Below are 19,747 nucleotides of genomic sequence, written 5' to 3' on the forward strand. Positions count from 1 at the left end.
CACATTTATCAACAATAATAGCTTGAATTAGGATAACACAGATGTTACATTTCAGCACTATCAGAGGAGAGGGGGTGCTGCTGGATCTCATCACGGCCAACAGATTATGATTTGTTTGTTTATTTAATGATTTTTTTGGCTCCGCCAACAAGTAATTCTGAAACCTCTAGACGAGACAGCCGTTGCCTAGCAACACATAAACATTTTCGTATGCACTGGTTTGCTAATCTGTGTTAGCTTGTTCTGCACAGACAAGCTGCTTCGTATCATAAACATGTATCTCTGTGTTTCCAGTGAAGTAAGTCAGTTGACAGTCATTTTGGCGGCCTGTGTGATTCAGATAAGTTAGTCTGATCAGACAGCTAGTTTCTTCAGCGTGTGTCCACTCACCGCCGTGATCTCGGTCACCCTGAACCCCATGTCAGACAGTTTGTGTGTGTCGGCGTCTCTCAGGCTGCGGTTGGTGTAAGATGAGGGTGTCCCTGTCTCACTGCACATCCATGTAACATCTGTGGCAGCTGGTTTACTCCAGGGCTGCAGGTGGAGGGCTTTTGCATCAGACAGGATTTTGCTCAGGTATTTTTTGAGGTCAAACAGATTTTCACGCTCGTCCAGCACTGATACTATCTATGCTAATGTTTGATAACCACCAACCGATAATGTTTTCCTTATTAACAGTTTAGAACAGCTGTGAAGGGAAGTAATGCATGCAGAGTAAAAAGTTCCAGTCAAATATGCTCTGTGGTTGGGGGTATGCAAGGATTTGAAAAATCAGACAGAAAGCTCCAAGGGACTCTCTTTTAAAATGTTAAAATACCTTCATTACTACAGCAAAATACCTTTATTACAAGAGTGCCTTGGTGTTTTCAGTCTGATTTGGTGTTGTACTGTACATTAGCACTCATGGATTGCCTCCTGACCAATCAAATTGCTTGGCTGGAGCTAACTGTTGTATAATTTCACGTCTAAATGTGTCAAATTGCATGAACACGTTGAGAGGTTTTGTAGTTATCACCAACAGAGCAGCGGAGTAGTACGTTTTCAAATGAGCTATCTGTTTATTTTGGAAAAAATGCTGTAACTGCTGTTTCCCCTTATGTTATTGCCATTAGTTACACGTTTGTTGGAACATAATGAACTGTAGCAAAATCAGAAGAACCAGTGATGAGATGCAGATCAACATGTTTTCATATCTAACTCAGTGAATTAAGGATTTATTCCGACCAAACCAGAGCAGGTTTTTACTTGAACAGTTGAGTAACTAACCTCTCTTTTTATACAGCAAATTTTCAGGTCATTTTCTTGTTACCTTTTGCTAAATTCTTTCAATTTTTGAGAAATTTATTGCCAAGTTGCTCATGCTTATTTTTTCATGTTTTTGAAAGAAGTAAGTTATTTACTCAGGTTTAAATTATTTTAATGCCATTGAAAGGTGCCTGAACACAGCACAAGAAAACCAAAACGTGTTATCAAGTGTTGGTCATTTTTTAAACTGTTCTATATGTTTCTGGACATGACAAAAGTCTGACCAACATCTTGAGGAGAAACGTCACTTTTTGAGATGTGTCGTATTTGAATGGCAGTTCACTGTGCACAGATACTTTTGGATGTACTTCCTGAAAGTCTTCTCTCGCAGACCGTAGACAATAGGACTAAGAAAGCGAGGGAGGATTTGGTTTATGATAAAGATGACAAAGTTTATGGCCACCACGCCTCTTGGGAACATGTATATGAGCACTTGCCTTAACATAGGTTCCACGTAGACCATCATACAGAGCAGCACCTGAAAGCCATGAAGGATGATCGTGTTTCTCGCCTTTTTGGCGTCTGCATCAGCAGCTTTGGCCACAAACAAAATTCTAAAGTAAGTGTAGAACAAAGTGAGCCAAACCGCCACCAGAAACAGTATGTGAGATGCATCCCTCTTCTTTAAACTGTAGGTGTTTCTGAACACAGTGTCCCTCAGGCAAAGCACTCTTGAATTTAAGAACTCTGGAGGCTCAGTGGCCAAAAGGATAAAGACATCCGGCAGGACGGACAGTGAACTCAACGTCCACACTATGCCGATCACAATATATGTTCGTTTGACCGTGCAGATGTAGTTGTAGCGGAGAGGAATGCAGACGGCGACGTAGCACTCTGCTGCCATGAAGGCTAAGTTGAGAGGGTAGTTTTGTGTGGTCAAAATGGCCGGCAGGATGAAGAGGCAGCAGAGGGAGACGTGGATTGTGTGGAAGGTGTAGGTGAAGATGCAGAGAGTGATGCTGGTTGTCAGCTGGATGATGTTGTTGACCACCAGGTGGATGAAAAGGATAAAGCGAGGGTTCATCTTGAAGATCTGAACCGAGGAGCAGAATCCAGGGTTAGATTACAGCGTAAAACACATCGCTGCCTGCAGTCGCATAGATCAAAACACTAATATTTTTAACAATTGATCAGAATTATATTATTAACCTTACACTAATATTTTTAGCAGTGTTCAGTGTTTTTTTGAATGCCTAAACATTAACAGAAAGTTGAAACTGAAAAAGAGAGATTAAACATAAAAAACTGTCATTGTGAAAACAAAACTGACACCGAAAAAAAGACATGATGAAAATTTTGAAGAAAAATGAAGAAAAAAAGGTAATTGAAAAAAAACATAGAAATGAAAAAGGTATCAAAGTCAAACAATTTGCAATGTCTGTGTTTTATTTTTAAGAGGATTTATTTCAGTGTCATAAGTATGCATTAAACAGCTATTGGAACATTAGCCAAGCAGGGAGAAAAGAAAAGAAAAACACTGAATTTACCAAAAAAGAAGCCTATGAAGCATGCATTATTGTTTAGAATAATATAATCTGGAGAATGTATTAAAATATACATAAGAATATCAAAAAACCTTTATCTGATGGAATGTTGACAGGATATAATCTGCTCAATTCATCCAATTTACTTGTTTTACACAAACTTTTTTTCCATTTTTATGTTCACTATTTGTCTTTATTGTACAGTTGTACAGTTGTGCTGTATGATTATTGTTGTGCATTGAATATAATATGAATGTTTACTTAATAATAGAAAGGCGTCCCTTAAGGAAAAAAGGTTGGGAACCACGGCTTTAAACCTCTGAAAGAGTGCCGTGAAAGTTAATGACTGAATTATTAATGAACGGATCAAATGGCTGTATCATGAAGTTTTATGTCGATTTGTTGCTTGCATTAATGTAGAATAAAATACATTCTCACAGTTGTGCATTGCAACTTCTAGATACTAGAGATTGTGTCAAATTAAGTGTTCTTTTACCATTCTTGTATGCGTACAGGATGTCAAAACCCAAAAATGATGACTTTACTTTAGTAAAGTTGCTCTCTTTTATAGAATAAGACAAGTGAGAGAAGGTTCAAGTTAAACAATCACTAATTTTTGTTCTAAAAAAGCTACATGTCCACTAAATTGATGTTTATCCTTTGCTTTTCAGGTTTAAAAACTATTTATTTCATGTCCAAAACACATGCAATCAGCACATTTAAACCAGAAGTTAGAAGAAAGTAACTAATCAACTACAATAAGAGGAACACGGTTAAATACCTTTTAAAACCAACTTTTTGAGGAAGAGCAGATAAAAAATACAATAAAGGAAGTTTCCAACATTCAATTTTCGCTTCAGCTGAAATGATACTTTACAGACATGGTGCCTGTTGAATGTGTGGACCATTGTGGCGTTGATGTAGTTGATGGCGATGCCCAGGACGACAACAATCACATTCTTACAGACAGCCGTAACAAACGTGTCCCTGTAATTCACAGCTCCTGTCACATTGCTTTCCCTGGGTGTCAAATTCATGTCTGAAAAACTTCAAAAGCAAAAGACATACAATATATAATAGTAAAATACTGTGTTATATTTGTATTAATTATATTTATATATTACATATAGTATTTAAAGCAAGCATTCTGAAAACTTTGCAGGATGACATATTCTGACTTTTAAAAACATTTTTAATGAAATCAGAAGAAGAAGGTGAAGCACACAGATATACTGTGTACTGTGACAATACTGACCTCAGTTTTAGGATTCTGAGCTGGAGGTGAATCTGATTTCATATGATGGTGCCATTGCAAGAGAGCTTTTTTATACAGTAGATTTGTACTCAGTGTGTACACTTCTGGTCTGCAACACACACCCACACTGTGTACATGCCTGTACATACGTGTAATTTTAGATCTAGCCTGTTACTTAGTATGTTAAGTGGATTTACTGTTTGTGTAGTTTATCACAATGTACACCATATCACAATATCACAATATTGGATAGTTCTGCAACTTAATAAAAAAAATGTAATTCAATTTTATTTTAATTTATTGAGTCAAACATGAACAAACAGTATTATTTAACCTATCTTAGACCCAAAATAGAAATTTAGCAAGCACAGCGGAAAAACGAAACACAAAATCATTTCAGTGCAGCAGATATATTACGGACAAAAAAAGCTTTCAACTTCGTCATTGACTCTTGCTACCATGCGTTTATATGACGCAACCTCTAAATGTTTCAAAATCTGAAGGGGATGTTTTTTTTCCAGAATCTGCGGTTCTCTTGAGCAGCTAAATTTATCAGAAACAAAGAAACAATATATCTTAATACATTTGGCAATCCTGTTTGGTCCCCCCTAAGGCACTGCCTTGGTGATTTAGGTACCGTCGTTACCATCCACTTCCCTATGTGATCCTCAACTTTTTCCCCAAATTGGTTAACAAGTTTACAATCCCAGTTTGCATGTAGAAATATTCCTTTTTCTGTGTGACATTTGCAACATAAATTATTAGCCAGGAGGCCCATCCTGTGAAGCTCAGGAGGAGTAAAGTAAAACCTATTGGTTAATTTCTACTGAGTAAATTTCCCCTTTGCCTCCTTTATGTATTACTTAATATTTGACAGTATTTTAAGAGCATTTTTTAACTGGAAGGTAAAAAGGAAAAACTTATACATTCTTCAGAAAACAATTCCTTTTAACACAATCATCTTCCTGTTATTTCCACCCCTCTACTTTCGCCCCTTTAAGTGTGATTTTTGGAAGCAATGCCACAGAGTTTGATTAAAGTTGTGTCAAAAAATCAATATTTTCAAATGTATTTATTTACTTGTTTAATTGAGAGGGAAAATGCATAAACATGTAGAAAATACAAAGTAGAAGGAATGCAATGAGAAAATGTGATAATACAAACATTTTGTTATTAAAAGTTGAAAAAAAGCTTGAATACTAAAAGAAATCAAATTGTCTTTCGTCGATTTTACTCTTTATCGGGAACCAGTATTGTACAATTATCGTTAGGGTTTCGCTCGCCTCCCCACTCTCTTTGTGGTGTAGAAAAACAACATGCCACCTTATCCTATCCTAACCTTTACCTTACCATAGGAAAGATGGTCAAGATGCTTACTCCAAGAAATTAGATGCAATGAGAATTAGATCACATAGTATTTAAATGATAGGCTGCCGTCTATTGTAGAAACTCAACCAATCTTTGCTGTTAGTTTGTCTCCAGCTCGCAGTGGTTGAATCCTCATCCTGCAGTTACAGTTAACCTTTCTGCTAATGCTAACATCCAACTGTTGACTGGACGCTTCAAGTCCACAACAAAAACCTAACACTTCCAGCCTGAGATGAGCTGGGTCCTTCAACATAAAAGCACCCAATACTTTTTAAAAATGTCATTATTGAAGTACTTTATCTAACGTCCATAAAACTTATTGTAAATGCAGCGTATTCAATAATTATGTATTTTAGTAACCAACATTATATCTCGATATATGTTGTGTATCCCAAATAGCCTTTAAATATTGCAGTATTATTCTAAAGCCATATCACCCAGCCCTGTTTGAACTTCATGCTGTTTGCATGTTACTTGGTGGAAATGACTGTAGACACTTGTGCAGTTTCCTTTTTATTTCACCTTTTATTGAAAGACCTTCTTAGATAAATTTTTGCGGTAAGCTGAATGTACACAGATACCTTTCCAAATAATTCCTGAAAGTGTTGTCTCGTATGCCATAGATGATCGGACTAATGGATCGAGGCAGGACCTGTACAATAATGTAGTACGCAAAGAGGTAGTCTGTGAAGTTCTTTGGGAACCATTGCGTGAGAACAGTTACTAACTGGGGGGCGACATATGTTGTCATACACAGCAGCAGCTGAAACCCATGGAGGATGATTGTGTTTCTGGCCTTTTTAGCATCTTTGCTGGCAGTTTTAGCAGTGAACAGAATCCTGAAGTACGTGTAGAAGATCGTGATCCAAACTAGAACTAAAAACACTGAATACGTGATGTCTCTCTTCTTGATGATGAGGGGATGTGGGAAGACAGTTTGTCTGAGGCAGAAGACTCTGGTATGAAAGAAGTCCAGAGGCTCTGTGGCCAAAGTGATGAAGAGATCAGGAAGGACAGACAAAATGGTCGTTGCCCAGATTAAACCAATCAGCATTACAGTTCTTCTGACCGTGCAGATCCGCACGTGTTGAAGGGGGAGACAGATGGCGATGTAGCACTCCACCGCCATGCAGGCCAGGTTCAGAGGGGTGTTTTCAGTGGTGAAAAGAGCCATCAGGACGAAGATGCAGCAGATGTAGACGTTTATCTTGTGGATGGTGTAGCTAATGACGAAGAGGATGATGGTCACTATCACTTGGATCATGTCGTTGACCACCAGGTGAATAAAAAGGACGTAGCGTGGATTCATGTAGAAGATCTGGAGGGTGGAACACAGCAAAGGGCAGGAAAAGTTACCATTAACAAATATTATACTGATGATTGAAGTAACCTTTTATAGTTGGCATTAACGAGGGCTGTACCCTTCTCTGACCTTTGCTAGTTGATTCAAATTTAGTAATTCAATACAAATATTTTTTTTATTATCAAGGTTTTAAGGCATGAACAGGTTTCGTTCAGTGCGGCATTCACGTAATATAGTAAACAAGCTTATGGTGCTAACGACCGGTTGCAAAAGTGCAATTACATTTTTTCCCGCAGTGAAAGTTGAGGGGAATCACTCCTGAGAAAAATCTGGGGACCAAAACGTTCCCAGAAGTGCACTACGGGAAAAAAAAGAAGGGCTCAACTTGAAGCAATGTTAGTCGACGCAGACATTTTTAACTTGGCCCTTGATGATGTGTCATGTCAAAGTTTTTGAGACCATAAATAGAGAGATTTTGAGGTTTTTAAATGATGACCAGTCAGTGTGTGCTTGTAAATCATCCTTTCAACATGCCAACAACTCTGCTGGAGGAATGCAAGTTTGTAAATGTGAAGAAGTTATTAATAATTTTAGAATTATTTTTAGAATAGAAGATGATGCAAATATGAATTTCTGCATCAAATCTAAATGATTTTTTTCATTAGTGATAGCATTGCATTAAGGGAATATCAGACCTGGTGTTTGCAGAAGGTGTGAATGAGGCTTGCATTGATGAAGTTGAGAGAGATCCCGAGAACCATGACAATCACATACTTGGTCACTGCTTTAGAGAAGGAGTCTGCATCCCGGCCTTTCATGTTGGCAGATGACACGTTCATCTCTTTAGAGCCAAAGTTTAACTCTAAGAGAAAATAAGACAACAATGATTCAATGCCTGTTTTAAAATTGATGCTTTTAAATACAGTATTCGTTCAGAGTTAGCTCTACCTCAACCAATGCAACAGTCAGAACCAACACACAGTCAAAATCATCTAATGAGGTTAGATTTCAAGAGTAACTGTCCCAAAAAAAGACATTTGTCTGCACTGAGTACTTTTATTCTCAATACTTTTAAGTACAATCCTTATTACACTTACATACTTTTACTTTGATAATATTCTTAATGCAGGAATATGCAGTATGTTTAGTTTTGAACAAGAGAAAAATCTAAATATTGCCTCCACTGCTTCCTGCAGTGTATGATGATTAATGTGAAAAGAGTTATTTTGCACCTTTACTTTATAGAATAAAAAGTTTTGAAAATAATCAAACATTCGCTATTGGTACCAGATTTGCAGAGCATCAGTGTAAATATACAAATCTGTAACTTTCTTGCTGAAATTCAGATTAATGCATTAAATCAAATGGGATAAAAGTATGATAATAAAAATGAAGACAATGAATGAGGCTCATCATTCAGTTAGATCAATTTGTTTGTTTTATCAACAAAGGATTTTTAAACAGTGTCCTTATCAGATTTCAAAACAGTCATTTCATTTGCAAAGAATTTGTTATCATCTCATCCAACAGTCAGACTTTAAAAAATAAAAACAAAAGATTTAACAATGTAAAAAAAATCTGCAACAGGAAAAATTTGTCACATTTAACAATGTTTTTGAAAACCAAAACATCACAATAAACCTTTGTACATGTAAATCCCTGCAGAAAAACCTAATTATCAGAGTTTTCAGTGCTTCACGGGACATTTTTAGATATCTGACTTAAAATGTGCAGCAGGTGGTGCTTACCTTAATTATTATTGCATTTAGACATGGACACCAGCATTAAGGGCTGCACTAAATCTCTGACTTTATATGTGATATGATCAGGATACAGACGTGTGTGTTAACATGTTGAGGTGTAACATGCACACATGTAGGAGATGGGTGTGTGTTTGTGTCTCAATCTGAGGTGTGTGTGATTGTGTGCGTGTTAGTTTGTGTGAGTGTAGTCATGTTTTACTGTTGTTGTTCTGTGTTGCCACATCTTGTGAGAACAATCAAATTACTTTAGATAAGTACAATTTTAGACTTTTTAAGACCTTCCTAATACTACTTTAAATAAGTACATTTTTAGACTTTTTAAGACCTTCCTAAGACTACTTTAAATATCACTGAAGGCCAAACTTGTTATGGAAATACACACCAAAAGTGAAAATGTTTTTCTTTCAAGTTAAACACATTGATGTTGTTTAAAAAATAAACAGCAAGGCTTGAAATACCATGTGCCCATGCACATAGTGCACGTAAAACAAAGCTGTGCATGTGATTTTAAGAACTATATGCACTGGTGCAGATGCAGCTGTCTACTCTTATGTATTGACGGTGACTAACTTTTTTTTTACGAGCTCTCAATCTGTTACGTTCATTTTCTTATGCAGCAGAAAGCTTATTTATAAGTGATAACATCAGTAAAATGATAAATAACTGATAATAAATAACTTCCAGCATCACATTTAGTTTCATTTATATCTACTAACAGCAGTGACAGCTGCTGTTAACATAAGGAGTTGGACTTTTTCCACATTGACTTGCATCGGGAAAGAAGAAAGATCATTTTTTGTGGACATCAAAACCCCCACTAAAAGTATCATTTCACTATCCAGATTTAAGCCATCCAGTTTGATAACAATTGAAAAGTCTAAAAGAGCTGCAAGATTACATGTTTTACACTGCCATTTAGCTAGTGAGGTGCTCAACTGGAGGTCTGTCCCTTGGAGGTTACCCGCTTTGGCACACTCGCCCGTACTTTCACACTGTAAGTGCACATGCCTCATGGGCCAGGTAATGTGGAAGATCAGGGTATTTTCATACTTTTTCTTTTTTTTGCGTCATCGTCGATATCTTTTTCAGGGACGTCACTATGAAACTTATTTTGCACAGGTGGTTTTGTAGTGAAAGAGTTTAGGTATTAAAATGACCTGCCTGCAGTCCAGAACTGTCTCCTACTGAACCTGTGTGGAGCATTATGAAGCAAAAAATACAACAACAGAGACTCTGAACTGTTGAACAACTGAAGTCGAATATCAAACAGAACTCAAAAAATCAAAACCAAAAAAACAAAAAAAAAAACATTAACATTAGTGTCCTCAGTTTCCAAACACAGTGTTATTAAAAGAAAAGGTGATGTAACACGGTGGTAAACATGTCACTGATCCAACTTCAGATTCAGAAGACGACGGCAGTGCATGTATGTGCAGCAGCCAGTAGCTCCTCAAATCCTTGCTACTTTTTTTCTACATTTTTCTATTTTTTTGACACCATGACCCCTTCTACTGAAGCCCGACTTTTCTATGATAGAGAGAAGCACTTATCAACATCGGGAGAAGTTGTGTGGATTTTGGACTGATTGCAGCAGCCCGCAAGAGGATCCCCACCGATGGCATCTGCCGAGCAGCCAGTCAGACCAGAGAGGAGAAATGAAACCAAAGCCCTGGACAAAGAGAGGGAGGAGAGCCGGCATCAGGGCGAGGCTGACCTGACTTGGACGAAGAACTGTTCCTCTACCAAGCCTTCTTCTGGCAAATGTCTGGTCGCAGGAGAGTGGAGTGAATGAGATGCGATTAAGGCTCACTCAGCAACGGGAGATCAGAGACTGCTCTGCGCACATCTTCACAGACATGGTTAATCCTTTACATCGTGGATCAAGTGCTTGCACTGGATGGACTGACCTTGTGGGAGCCATTTTGACACAAGACTCTAATGCAAATTCAAAAAATGCACTGCAGGAATTGAATGATGCCACCAGCAGCAACATGCAACAGCAAGAGCAACATGCCCAAGGAACTGGATGGAATTTTCATAGTAGCTGCTGATTTTAATCAGCTCATCCATTCCAAAGATGTAGCAGGATCAAGGAAATATGTTTTCTTTTTTAAACTTGGTTGAAACCAATAAATCTACCTTCTACTTTTTTGGAACATGTTGCAGGCATGAAATTCATAAAAGGTGTATATTTACAATGAGGTTTTTCAGTTTGAACATCAAATATCTTCAATTGAATGTAGGTTTCTCAGGTTATTGCATTCTGTTTTATTTACATTTTACACAATGCCCCAACGTTTTTGGAATCAGGGTTGTACATATTAGATATTTCTTCAGGTACTTCCTGAAAGTGTTGTCTCGTATGCCATAGATGATTGGACTGATGGAACGAGGCAGGACCTGTACAATTATGTAGGAGGCAAAGAGGGAGTCTGTGTAATACTTAGGAAACCACTGCCTCAGAGCACCTTTCAACCAGTGAGCTGCATAGGATGTCATACACAGCAGCAGCTGAAACCCATGGAGGATGATTGTGTTTCTGGCCTTTTTAGCATCTTTGCTGGCAGTTTTAGCAGTGAACAGAATCCTGAAGTACGTGTAGAAGATCGTGATCCAAACTAGAACTAAAAACACTGAATACGTGATCTCTCTCTTCTTGATGATGAGGGGATGTGGGAAGACGGATTCTCTGAGGCAGAAGACTCTGGTATGAAAGAAGTCCAGAGGCTCTGTGTTCAAAGTGATGAAGAGATCAGAGAAAACTGACAAAATGGTCGTCGCCCAGATTAAACCAATCAGCATTACAGTTCTTTTGACCGTGCAGATCTGCACGTGTCGGAGGGGGAGACAGATGGCGATGTAGCACTCCACCGCCATGCAGGCCAGGTTCAGAGGGGTGTTTTCAGTGGTGAAAAGAGCCATCAGGATGAAGATGCAGCAGATGGAGACGTTTATCTTGTAGATGGTGTAGCTGATGACAAACATCATAATGGTCAGCGTCACTTGGATCATGTCGTTGACCACCAGGTGGATGAAAAGGATGTAGCGTGGATTCATGTAGAAGATCTGGAGGGTGGGAAGAAAAACTCACAGAAAGGAGGCAGAGGTTATGATCACCATGTGGTCAGGGCTTTAAAGCACTGTAGCAGTAAATTTCATTTTAAAATATTTCAGTAATTTTGTAACTATGCTGACTCACCACAATCTTTGCCATTTATTTTTTGGCTCTAAAATGAAGAGAAACTTTGAGTCATAGTTTAACCTCCTCTAACAGGAGCCTTGTGGCTAACATTACATAACATAAATTTAGGCCTGCTGGGATTAAAAAAAAACATTGAATAATCTTGGCAAATGAAGGGCTAGTTAATTGATTGTGACTTAAAGAGAGTAGCTACACATCGAGGCGTAATAAAATGTAAACACGTGAGTTATATCAGTATTCATCCCCTGTAGAGTTGTCATGAATGTCAAAATTGGTCATTGGTCTGGACTACACAGAGCAAAAAAATATTCCCACACAGTAAAGAATATGACCATAATGTAATGTATGCTGATTTACTGTAGTTTTACATGAAGGTTTTCACATTCAGATTTCTGATTTAACCAAACTTTAAACAGGCTGTTGACATAGAGTAGGATTGTCCTTTTCTTGAACGTGTGCGGGATTTAAAAGCCGTCCACATTTGTCTCCTGTCGAGCTGCTGGTAACTTCTTCAGTAAACTCCTCATTAGCTCGTGCATGTTTCAGTGAATATCTGACCTGGTGTTTGCAGAAGGTTTGAATGAGGCCTCCGTTGATGTAGGTGATGAAGATCCCGAGAACCACAACGATCACATTCTTGATCACAGCTTTAGTGAAGGAGTCTCGATACTGTAAAACCATCGTCACATTTAGAGATGAAGCGTTCATCTTTTGACACTGAAAAGAAAAGATGAATATTCTTCAGTTAAAAGTAAAACACTGATTACAGACAATATACATTATAATCTATATTGATTATAGATGAATGACCTTATAGGACAACGCTGGTTTTAAAGACACCTGTTTCATTAGGTTTTGTTCATGTTGTGGATTGTTTATGTGATAATTAAGTGTTCTGTGTTTTGTGTGGGCCCCATAAAGGGTAGTTGTCTCTGTCAAAGATACTTGGATTCAATTTCTTTCTACCTCTTACTGATTCTGTTAGCTGAACTCAGGTATTTGCTGTTCAAAGTACCAGTTTTGATACCATTGTGTGAAGAAAAAAACCCCAAAAACCGCTGTATAGTGCTTGAATTTTGGGAAAACTTCACTTTCGTCTTCATGTGAAACTTCTTTAAGGTTTATAAATAAACTACATGGAATCAGATTCGTACCGGTGCTTAGACTCACGTCCCAGTTAATACCAAATCTGGCATTTTAGGCAGTATCAGGAGCATTACCGTTTGTGGTAGTGGTATCGGAGCAACTTTAATAACTGTGGTCGCAACTCATGGTGATCTTAAATATTCAAATCTATATGTGCGACTCGCAAAATCAACCCTCATGATTCCCTCATTTTCATTGATGCTGGACATGTAAAAAGACATTAAAAACAATCAATAATCAAACAAATAACTTTTAAAATGGAGATGAAATCCTATAAAACGACAAGCAATAATAGCAATATAAATAGTAAAAAATAAAATTACTCAAAATTATTATGAATATAGAAAAATAAATTAACAACACACCTACTTATGGAAAACTAAGGATCAAAGACACTTTAGCCAAAAGAAAGTAAAGCAACATATCTGACATTTTTAGTTTAAGTATTGAGTTCAAAGTTCATTGAGAAAAGGTGCATTTGCATAAGAAGAAATGAGAGGAGGACATCATCAACACGCATCGTAATTAATTATCGTTATTAATCTTTATATTGAGTTTAAAAATGTACATTATTGTAGGTTAACCCTTTGAAACTTGGAGCCACATCACTTTTTTGTTCTGTACACATTTTACAGGTATTTAAACCTTAAACCCTGAACAAAAGGTTTGATTTCATTCATAAACATGGTGAAAAAAGGAAATTAGCAACTTGGTAAAAAATGTTCCACAAATTACAAAAAAAAAGACAACTTGAATTAAAATTGAAAAGCTTGAGAGAAAATGTCTCGGGGAAAAAGAGAAAAAACAGAAATAAACTATGTTTATAGCTAGTTATCATGATCACATATTTAAAATTATGTAACAGAATTATTATAGCTTTTAAGCCCTTTTTGTGAGTAATTTCCCTCTTACGATTTATTTTAATATTTATTTACTTATGTTCAAGAAATTTTACTGTACTTTTTACTAGTTTCTTGCTATCTTTTTGATTGCTTATCGTTTTCTTCTCGTAGTTTTGTAAAAAATAAATAAATAAATAAATAAATAAATAAGCCAACTTTCTCAGGTTTCAAAGGGTTAAGTGACTATTGTACCTTTAATCTATATCGATAATACTTAAACACACAGAGCTTTGAATACTTACTTGAGATCTAAATACTCATGTAACAGCCAACAAAACATATTTGAATATTTAGAGCCACAATTAAAATAAATAAAGACTAAATAAAACTGATAATAATTATAGTAACTGTCTAAAATGTAATAATTTAAACAACATACAGTGAACTTAATAAGTGGTAGCTAACTTGTATTTCTCAGCCAATATTACAATTTTAAAGAGTATCAGCACTTACTGGTACAATAATGTGTCAAACAATCAACTTCATCAAAATATCGTAATAGTTTCATCTCCCTGTCTGTCTCTATAGGAAGGCATGAAGGGTATTAATCCATAATGTCATCTCTGCTTTTTAAAGCCCCTTAAAATGTGTATTTCTAGTCATAATTAATTTGTGCTTCATGATCTGATATCAGAAGCTGAACAATAGGTTCACATCTGGTGTAAGCGCTAAAGTTCGGAGATTTATCACTGCTAAAGGTAGAAAATCTGCGTCTGCGTGAATCCTGCATGAGGCAGCTCAATAACAATAACACAAGAAAAAAGTCCTCACTTCATATTCAACTTGAAATCAAAAACTGTAACACCAACAAATGTAACTTAATTTGAAGCATTTGAAATTGTACAAAGAAAAAAGGATATTGAAAAGAACAAGAGTTGTCCTTTTTAATAATTTTCTATGTAGAGTTTTTTTTTTAAATTCTGTAATCTTTCCAAACTTTTATAATGTTCTTGTGTTAAAGCAGAGTAAAATTTCCCAAATAAGATTTAATCTTCAACAGTAATACTTTTTAATCAATGTATTCTATAGGATTAACCATAAAGTCATGCCTTTTAAACCATTCATATTTAATTTTGGTCCAAATTATTTGTTCCTACGTTAAAGTGATTTAAAACTGTGCTCTGAAAGTGGGGGAACAGAAAATATTATGAATTAAAGGTCGGCAAGTAGAAAAGATTCACACTGAACAAGCTTAAACTACACAAGTGAAAAATAGTCCACAAACAGGCCTGTGTGAATGAAGTCTGCATGTATTCTGTCCAGCACAGTGACGGCAGATCAATAAAGGCAGATCACAGTTCAGAGCTGTCATGTCGTTCTCAGCAGGCGGTTCTTACCTCAGTCGATGCTTATAGATCAGGACACCAAAAATACGGCTCCAGGAAATCCCAAACTTTATATGTGGTGCGGTGACAAATGTCCCTGTAGTTCCTGGGTGTGTGTTAACATGTTGAACTGTTTGATGTAGAGTAATATTATTCATTTTTTTACACAAAGGTGCGAATCAGGAAAAATCATGAATGTGGAAGACTAAAAAGCGTCAGTATTATTTCAGTGATTTCATATTTTGACTTGTTTTAAAATGTTTTGACACAAGTGCTGAATCTGAGTCACTTTACTTTCAGGTTTATGGACATGTCTTATCAGTGTTAAAAATAGGCGAAATCTAAATGTGATCAGGCATTCAATGTATCCTACTGTGTTGGCACTAAACACCTGCGAATAACCGTAACCAGAGGTGTGTTTTCGGCTTGTCCATCTGTCCAACCCTCTGTCCGTCCCTACATCTCATTCTTGTGAAGGCGATATCTCAAGAACACCTTGAGGGAATATCTTCCAATCTGGCACAAACGGCCACGTGGACACAACGATGATCAGATGAGATTTTGGCGGCCACAGGTCAAGGTCACCTTTACTCTGCATCAGTCTCATTCTCTTGAACACAATGTCTCAAGAAGGCCTTCAGGAAATGTCTTCAAATCTGGCACAAACATTCACCTGAACTCAACACTGAAGTGATCATAATTTAGTGGTCAAAGGTCAAGGTCACTGTGACCTTGTGTCTGTATTAGGGGTGGTTTACACAGCAGCAGTTCTTGCATGAAACGTTAAGATTTGGTTGCGGTTTCGCTTTTTTTTAACAGGACAACAGTGTTTTAGGGGCCTGAAAATGCCAGTTTATTTCAAACCGGGTTCCAGAGTGTGATTTTTGTGAAAAGCCAGCCCTTCTGTTGCCGTGTAAACTGGCAAAGCGTGGATCCTGTGAAAACGGTGGCACCACGGTCGCACTTGTGCATGTACGCTAGGTTTCAGACAAATCTCCTCTCCTCTCATTTTGTCTGATAGTCCTCCACTAACATTTTTTGTCTCGTCTCATCGTCTCGTCTCATTTTGTCATGGTTTTAATTATTAAACGTCTTGTTTTGGTCATGACAAAAACGGCAGCTAAAGAATAATTTTCGTCGTCTAATATGATTTGCAGCCATTAAGCTCTCATGTGGCCAATGATCTAAACGAAGGAACATTGCAGAAAGTAAGATTATTCTAAATATGATTAGAATTTACTCTCCAGCCTTCTAGTAACATGATGCCAGTAAATCATGGTCAGCTTTGTGTTTGTCACCGTTTTACGTTAACGTTCGCTCACGGTTACCTGGTTTTAGCACCGGAGCACGAGGAACAGGATGCTGACTTCAGTTCACTTAACGGCCGTAAGGGGTGTAAATTAAAACGAAGATTTTCTGAGACTTTCATTTAGAAACTTTACGCTGAAATCTGTTCTAATAAGTAAGGCCTTCAGCTGTTTCAGTGCTAAAGATTTTTTGATTCTCAGACATATTTAGGTTGTTGCCAAACAAAAACAGAACACTTGATGCCCATCTAAGATTTTAACATACCATTAGTTTAAGTTTAAGTTTGTTTTGCCATAATTTCATTATCAAGCCAAAAATGCATCAATTCAGTCTCAGTTTCTAAAGTTTGACCAAACATTTAGTTTGTCACTTGAACAGAGTAAAGCCATAAAAATGATCGGGTAAGTTTCCGTATCAAACTCCATGAAAAGCTTATTTAACACAACACATACCCCTTCAGGTACTTCCTGAAAGTCTTGTCTCGTACACCATAGATGACTGGACTAATAGATCGTGGCAGGACCTGTACAAAAACATAACAAGCAAACAGGGAGTCTGTAATATTCTTTGGGAACCATTTCAGCAGAGCTTCTTTTAACACAGGTTCTACATATGATGCCATTGAAAGCAGCAGCTGAAGCCCGTGGATGAGGATTGTGTTTCTGGCCTTTTTAGCATCTTTGCTGGCAGCTTTAGCAGTGAACAGAATCCTGAAGTACGTGTAGAAGATCGTGATCCAAACTAGAACGAGAAACACTGAATATATGATTGTTCTCTTCTTGATGATGAAGGGATTTGGGAAGACACTTTGTTCCGTACAGAAGACTTTTGAACCAAAGAAGTCGAGAGGCTCTGTGGCCAAAGTGATGAAAAGATCAGGAAGAGCCATCAACATACTGGTCGCCCAGATTAAACCAATCAGCTTCAACGTTTTCTTGACTGTGCAGATCTGCACGTGTCGGAGGGGGAGACAGATGGCGATGTAGCACTCCACCGCCATGCAGGCCAGGTTCAGACGGGTGTTTTCAGTGGTGAAAAGAGAAATCAGGACGAGGATGCAACAGACAGAAACATTTATTTTGTAGAGGACGTAGCTGATGACAAACAGCATGATGGTCACTGTCACTTGGATCGTGTCGTTGAACACCAGGTGGATGAAAAGGACGTATCGAGGATTTATGTAGAAGATCTGGAGGATAGGGGAAAATACACACAAAAAAGGGAAAAGAATTTAAGACAACTACTCAGTATTTTCCAGTTGTCAGTCATTTACGATTAAGTGCTACCTATCTTAGATAGCTGCTAAAAACTCAATAAAATTGTGAATTTGACATGAAGATTTTAGCATCAGATTCAGACATTGTTTTGTTTTTTGATCCTTGGGGGCAAATTGCGATGCGTTGCAGTTGCTCTGATATAAAGCATCAAGAATTATAAGAAAGTAGAAATAAGAAGTTTTAAAGTAAAATGAATGTGAAAATACAAAAAAAATGTGCATTTTGCTAATTAAAAAAATCTTAAATGTGTTAAATATCCTTAATTGTGTAATAAATATGTGCAGTATGCTACAATATACAATATCAATGAAGTCATTAAAAGATAAAATGTGAAAATATCCCTGCACAAATAATATGGCTGAAGTCCTAAAGCACTACAACCGTGATCCCAAAAAAGTTTGGTTGCTGTGTAAAACATAACTAAAATCAGAATGCAATGATTTGTGAATCTTTTTCAACCTATATTCAATTGAATACAAAATATTCACTGATTATTCACTTCTTTGGGAATGAAAAAAGCATGCTTGAAAGATTCAGGTGTTCACAAGCAGAGATGGCACAACGCTCACCAATTTGTGTAAAAACTGTGCAGGAAAATCGTCCAACAGATAAAAACCCTGTCAAGTTAAAACTAATCCAAACTGTTTTCACCAGTAAGATCGACAGAAAGAAGTATTGGGGATTTAAAAGCCGTCCACATTTGTCTCCTGTCGAGCTGCTGGTAACTTCTTCAGTAAACTCCTCATTAGCTCGTGCGTGTTTCAGTGAATATCTGACCTGGTGTTTGCAGAAGGTTTGAATGAGGCCTCCGTTGATGTAGGTGATGAAGATCCCGAGAACCACAACGATCACATTCTTGATCACAGCTTTAGTGAAGGAGTCTCGATACTGTAAAACCATCGTCACATTTAGAGATGAAGCGTTCATCTTTTGACACTGAAAAGAAAAGATGAATATTCTGATTACAGACAATATACATTATAATCTATATTGATTATAGATGAATGACCTTATAGGACAACGCTGGTTTTAAAGACACCTGTTTCATTAGGTTTTGTTCATGTTGTAGATTGTTTATGTGATAATTAAGTGTTCTGTGTTTTGTGTGGGCCCCATAAAGGGTAGTTGTCTCTGTCAAAGATACTTGGATTCAATTTCTTTCTACCTCTTACTGATTCTGTTAGCTGAACTCAGGTATTTGCTGTTCAAAGTACCAGTTTTGATACCATTGTGTGAAGAAAAAAAACCCCAAAAACCGCTGTGTAGTGCTTGAATTTTGGGAAAACTTCACTTTCGTCTTCATGTGAAACTTCTTTAAGGTTTATAAATAAACTACATGGAATCAGATTCGTACCGGTGCTTAGACTCACGTCCCAGTTAATACCAAATCTGGCATTTTAGGCAGTATCAGGAGCATTACCGTTTGTGGTAGTGGTATCGGAGCAACTTTAATAACTGTGGTCGCAACTCATGGTGATCTTAAATCTTCAAATCTATATGTACGACTCGCAAAATCAACCCTCATGATTCCCTCATTTTCATTGATGCTGGACATGTACAAAGACATTAAAAACAATCAATAATCAAACAAATAACTTTTAAAATGGAGATGAAATCCTATAAAACGACAAGCAATAATAGCAATATAAATGGTAAAAAATAAAATGACTCAAAATTATTATGAATATAGAAAAATAAATTAACAAAACACCTACTTATGGAAAACTAAGGATCAAAGACACTTTAGACAAAAGAAAGTAAAGCAACATATCTGACATTCTTAGTTTAAGTATTGAGTTCAAAGTTCATTGAGAAAAGGTGCATTTGCATAAGAAGAAATGAGAGGAGGACATCATCAACACGCATCGTAATTAATCATTGTTATTAATCTTTATATTGAGTTTAAAAATGTACATTATTGTAGGTTAACCCTTTGAAACTTGGAGCCACATCACTTTTTTGTTCTGTACACATTTTACAGGTATTTAAACCTTAAACCCTGAACAAAAGGTTTGATTTCATTCATAAACATGGTGAAAAAAGGAAATTAGCAAGTTGGTAAAAAATGTTCCACAAATTACAAAAAAAAAAGACAACTTGAATTAAAAT

The 19,747-nt window shown here is 36.9% G+C and overlaps 4 protein-coding genes across 4 annotated transcripts; all 4 read right to left on the reverse strand.

Moving 5' to 3' along the window:
• Positions 1-1,547: 1,547 nt before the first annotated feature.
• LOC121940891 (odorant receptor 131-2-like) lies at positions 1,548-3,826 on the reverse strand. Its single transcript, XM_042483570.2, has 2 exons — positions 3,671-3,826; positions 1,548-2,338 (listed from the first exon to the last, which is right to left on the reverse strand). The coding sequence occupies exons 1-2, from the start codon at positions 3,824-3,826 to the stop codon at positions 1,550-1,552; spliced, it is 945 nt and encodes a 314-aa protein (XP_042339504.2). The 3' UTR covers positions 1,548-1,549.
• Positions 3,827-5,953: 2,127 nt separating this feature from the next.
• On the reverse strand, positions 5,954-7,554 carry LOC121948843 (odorant receptor 131-2-like). Its single transcript, XM_088071475.1, has 2 exons — positions 7,411-7,554; positions 5,954-6,730 (listed from the first exon to the last, which is right to left on the reverse strand). The coding sequence occupies exons 1-2, from the start codon at positions 7,552-7,554 to the stop codon at positions 5,954-5,956; spliced, it is 921 nt and encodes a 306-aa protein (XP_087927601.1).
• Positions 7,555-10,176: 2,622 nt separating this feature from the next.
• Positions 10,177-12,460, reverse strand: LOC121948833 (odorant receptor 131-2-like). Its single transcript, XM_088071487.1, has 3 exons — positions 12,239-12,460; positions 10,775-11,544; positions 10,177-10,243 (listed from the first exon to the last, which is right to left on the reverse strand). The coding sequence occupies exons 1-3, from the start codon at positions 12,386-12,388 to the stop codon at positions 10,177-10,179; spliced, it is 987 nt and encodes a 328-aa protein (XP_087927613.1). The 5' UTR covers positions 12,389-12,460.
• A 4,297-nt stretch (positions 12,461-16,757) lies between these two features.
• LOC148190295 (odorant receptor 131-2-like) lies at positions 16,758-18,565 on the reverse strand. The gene is made up of 2 exons (XM_088072065.1): positions 18,416-18,565; positions 16,758-17,550 (listed from the first exon to the last, which is right to left on the reverse strand). The coding sequence occupies exons 1-2, from the start codon at positions 18,563-18,565 to the stop codon at positions 16,798-16,800; spliced, it is 903 nt and encodes a 300-aa protein (XP_087928191.1). The 3' UTR covers positions 16,758-16,797.
• Positions 18,566-19,747: the final 1,182 nt, after the last annotated feature.

Source organism: Plectropomus leopardus, chromosome 2 (assembly GCF_026936395.1).
Source record: "Plectropomus leopardus strain MGB_pleo_1.0 chromosome 2, ASM2693639v1, whole genome shotgun sequence".
Classification (NCBI taxonomy): Eukaryota; Metazoa; Chordata; class Actinopteri; order Perciformes; family Serranidae; genus Plectropomus; species Plectropomus leopardus.